Source organism: Choristoneura fumiferana, chromosome 14 (assembly GCF_025370935.1).
Source record: "Choristoneura fumiferana chromosome 14, NRCan_CFum_1, whole genome shotgun sequence".
NCBI lineage: Eukaryota > Metazoa > Arthropoda > Insecta > Lepidoptera > Tortricidae > Choristoneura > Choristoneura fumiferana.
Window position 1 is genome coordinate 11,333,780 of NC_133485.1, and position 4,665 is coordinate 11,338,444.

Below are 4,665 nucleotides of genomic sequence, written 5' to 3' on the forward strand. Positions count from 1 at the left end.
AAGGCGGCTGCTCACGTTAGCTCATGGTAAAAGTCTCGTCAGATGGCGTTAAAAATCAGACTGTCGAATTTTCGTGATGTTTTTTTGTAATTTTTTAGAATATCCGTAGAATACTAATAGTTGAGTTTATTATTTGCGAAAACAATTTAGAATTGCCGATTTTTGCATCAGTCAGATCGGGTTGATATTTTAGTTGGAAATGATTACTATCACTCATTCATGTCCACAAAGAAGATACAGATACAGGAAAACTTATACTTAATAGACTCAGAATTAGGATGGATTGTCTCCGGGAAGACTGGAAACAAGTCAACAGATGAATTGTCGGTTCTAACATATTTTCAATCGTCATGTGACAACAAACTGAATGAACCAGACCCACCTTTGGATCACGGTTATTTGAAGCGCTTATGGGACCTGGAATCGATCGGGATCAATGATTCTCCTAAAGCTAACCGAGATGAAGAGGCGATCAAGCACTTCAACGAAAACACAACATTTGAAGAAAACAGATATTTCGTAAGTTGGCCATGGATTCAGTACCCACCGGATTTACAAACTAATTTTGGATTAGCCTTCGGACGTCTAGTTAGTTTATTGAAAAGATTGGATTCAAAGACTTTATCAGCTTACAATCAAACACTGAATGACCAGTTGAATAAGGGTATAATAGAATTAGTACCCTTTGAAGAAGAAGTCAATCATCCAATTCATTACTTGCCTCATCATGGAGTCTTAGCACCAAAAAAGGCTCTCCGGATAGTTTACGATGCTTCTGCAAAGACAAAGAATTCAAAAAGCCTAAATGAGTGTTTGTATTGTGGACCCATGATGCTGGAGGACTTAACTGGACTTTTAATTAAATTTAGATGTCATGCAGTAGGATTAACAGCAGACGTGGAAAAAGCTTTCTTACAGATAGGACTTCACAAAAGGGATAGAGACGTAACCAGATTTTTATGGCTTAAAGACACAAATAAACCGGCTACTGAGGATAACCTTTTATATTTGAGATTCACACGTGTACCGTTCGGTATAATTTCAAGTCCATTCTTATTGAATGCGACCATAAAACACCATCTGCAAAGATCTGGAAGCGACAATGTAAGAAAACTTACTAATGACATTTACGTGGACAATGTTCTGACAGGCTCAAGTACTGCACAGGAAGCTATAGACTTGTATGGAGAAAGTAAAGCAGCGTTTCAAGAGATTTCTATGAACCTGCGCGAATGGAGCTCTAACTCAACTGAATTTATGAAAAGCATTCCAGACACTTGTGAAAACGACATTGTGAAAGTACTTGGATTGGATTGGCACATCAAAAAGGACACTCTTCAATTAAGATTCACCAATGAAAGGTCAGATTTAAACACCAAGCGAGGTGTCCTCAAAGTGATCGCATCCGTATACGATCCTTGTGGTTTTGCTGTACCACAAGTACTGGCAGCTAAATTATTTTTACAAGAACTCTGGAAAAACAAAATTAAATGGGACACACTCTTACCAAAGGAATTGACTCACAAATGGATAGATATTCGAAAAGAACTCGATGATATAAAAAATATATCAGTTGACAGATGCTTCATGAAGAATGGGAACACAGACCACTACGAATTGCATTGTTTTACAGATTCGTCGCTACAGGCTTACGCAGCTTGTATTTTCCTTGTGAATGGAGCAAAAAGATGCTTCATAATAGGCAAATCACGTCTAGTACCGATAAAGGATAGAGAGACCCTTAAAATTCCTCGACTTGAACTGTTGGGTGTTTTAATCGGATGCAGACTTATAAACTTCGTTGTCAGATTTCTTCAACACGATATCAAAAGCCAAACTTTGTGGACTGATAGTCAAATCGCAATAGACTGGTGTAAGTCCGACAAATTGCTGCCACCCTTTATAGCGAGGAGAGTGGAAGAAATCAAGAAAAACCAAAAGTTGACAATAAAATACGTACCATCGGAACTAAATCCAGCTGACGTCGGAACAAAGTCAACCACTTCGAGAGAGGATAGGAGGAAATGGCTTGATGGTCCACAGTTTCTTTCTGAAAGCCCAGACTCGTGGCCGTCTGGAATTCACACTGAACATACCTACTCTTTTTCGACGGGGGAGGGTCTGCCGAAGACTGATGAACAACATATAGAACTATCAGAAACAATAAGCCTGGATATGACAAATACATCTACTAGCGCCAATGACGTGACTATGAATCCTGTTGCATCAAAAAGCACAGACACTAAAGTCAAGTCAACTCTCGATGAAATAAGAAACCTGCAGCTACAAATATTTCCAGACGAAGTTAGAGGAAAAAAGACACACTTATCCAGAAACCTGGGGTTGTTTATTGACGTAGATGGATTACTAAGGTGCGATGGTCGTCTGACTCATTCAGATTTGTCCTATGAGGCTAAACACCCAATACTCTTACCAAAAGATTGCGAATTTACAGCTAAAATAATAAAGGAAGCTCACGAAAAACATTACCACGTCGGTGTAGCACACACTTTAAACATTGTTCGACAACAATACTGGATACCTCAAGGAAGGACACAAGTGCAAAAGGTGATAAGTAAATGCTCCCAATGCGTAAAACATGGCGGTGGACCGTACGCTTTGCCTGATACTCCCGCCCTACCAGCAGAAAGAGTAAAGTATACGTCATCATTTGCTTACGTAGGCGTAGACTACTTTGGACCAATGTTTGTTAACTCAGATGATGGCAAAAAGAAAAGATGGATTTGCTTATTTACTTGCCTTGTTGTGCGAGCCGTCCATCTTGAAATAGTAAAGGATTTAACTGCTGATGAATGTTTACTCGCGTTTCGACGTTTCATAGCGTGCAAAGGAGCACCAACACTAATAGTATCTGACAATGCTGCTCAATTCAAACTTTTATCTGAAGTTATAGGTAGTCAAGGCTTATCTACGCAAGGGATAAAATGGAAGTTCATACCACAACTCGCTCCCTGGCATGGGGGCGTGTATGAGCGAATAGTGGCCGTCATCAAACACTGTCTGAAACGTACTTTACAGAAACACCTGCTTAATGATAATCAACTACTCACTATCGTCAAAGAAGTTGAAGCAGTCGTCAACACCAGACCACTTACTTACGTTGGTTCGGACTTGGAGTATGTACTGAAACCTGCAGACTTTTTATCACCTGGAAAATGCTTAGCTATTCACATGTCAACAAGTCAAGTCTTACCTTCAGCTACAGCTACTAAACAACAACTTATTGAAGGATGGAAACGTGGAGAAATAATAATGAACGAGTACAAAGACATGTTTATGAACCAGTACTTACTAAGCCTAAGAGAACGCTACAGACACTCACCTAAACAACCTAGAGTCAAGGCTCATGATCGACCTAGTTTAGGCGATATTGTACAATTAAAAGGTGAATCTAAAAACAGACTAAACTGGAAAGTGGGACAGATTGTTGAACTAGTTAAGGGTGCAGACGGACAATGTAGAGTTGCAAAAGTGAAGATTGGTAATACTATATTCAATAGATCCATCGGACATCTGTATCCCTTGGAAATTGACGAAACTGAAAGACCTGGGAATCTGTCTTGCAACAATATAGTACCTGAAACAAGCTCAAGACTATGTAATTCAAACATAGAGGAAAATATGGATGCACCAGTAGAGATGATTGGAGAAGAAGTTACAGACTTACAGCCAGAGGCTGATGTTATGGATGTAATAGATGCGAACACGGATATGACGCAAACTATGAAAGAGACCATTGAGAGCACGGACAAGACAAATGAAAACATGGATGTGACAGATGATAATGATAACATGGAACAGTCTATAGAAAGAAACCAAAAACGAGTTGCTGCAGTTCGAGCTCTGGAAAAGATCAGAGAATGGACGAGCCACCTGATGACTACATTAACACTTTAGCTGCCGGCGGCGGGTGTGTCGCGAAGGATCGCGAACCATAAATATTTTGTATATAGCAACATTATCCGAAGATTCAAATTGCCGCTATTTCTATAGTTGACTATGGTAAGCTGTCATTTGTTTTATATTCTTTGCATGCAGATTATGTATTACAAATACTAAAAACAGAATAAAATAATTATTTAAAGGGGGCTCCCATACACCAAATGACTCGCATTTGGCCGGTTTTTTTTGTGATAGGGTACCAAGGAATTCCAAAAAATATATTACTTATATGACCGCGGCATGGCGCTAGCGTCTACGCAAAATGTATGCAAAATATTTAGTTACATTTTACAACACGTGTGATATTTTGCCCGAGAACTATGAAAGTTTATCTAAGTTCAGGACTGCCAATGAAAGTAAATAACGCTAGGCTAGGTATTATCCTAACACCCGGTTTTTACTTACATACAGCCAAACCATTCAAATTTTGACCGCTAAGTGAAATTGTAACAAACAAATTACACTACGCTTTTGTTGCGATACGCCATTATTTTACAAGCTTTTTATTAATTAATAATAAGTATAGAACATTCTTGTGTTGTTGACCCAAATGGTGGAACCGATGCAGATGTCGAAGCGCGCATAAACAGGGCTCGTGCCGCATATGCACAACTCAAACCGGTCTGGACGTCCCACGTAATAACACGGCGCACAAAAATCAGAGTTTTCAACTCAAATGTCAAATCGGTTCTCCTGTACGGG

The 4,665-nt window shown here is 39.3% G+C and overlaps 1 protein-coding gene across 1 annotated transcript; it reads left to right on the forward strand.

The window, feature by feature from the left end:
• Window positions 1-219: 219 nt before the first annotated feature.
• On the forward strand, window positions 220-3,918 carry LOC141435000 (uncharacterized). Its single transcript, XM_074097505.1, has one exon. It carries the CDS (start codon window positions 220-222, stop codon window positions 3,916-3,918), a length of 3,699 nt encoding a protein of 1,232 aa, XP_073953606.1.
• The last annotated feature ends 747 nt before the right edge of the window (window positions 3,919-4,665 follow it).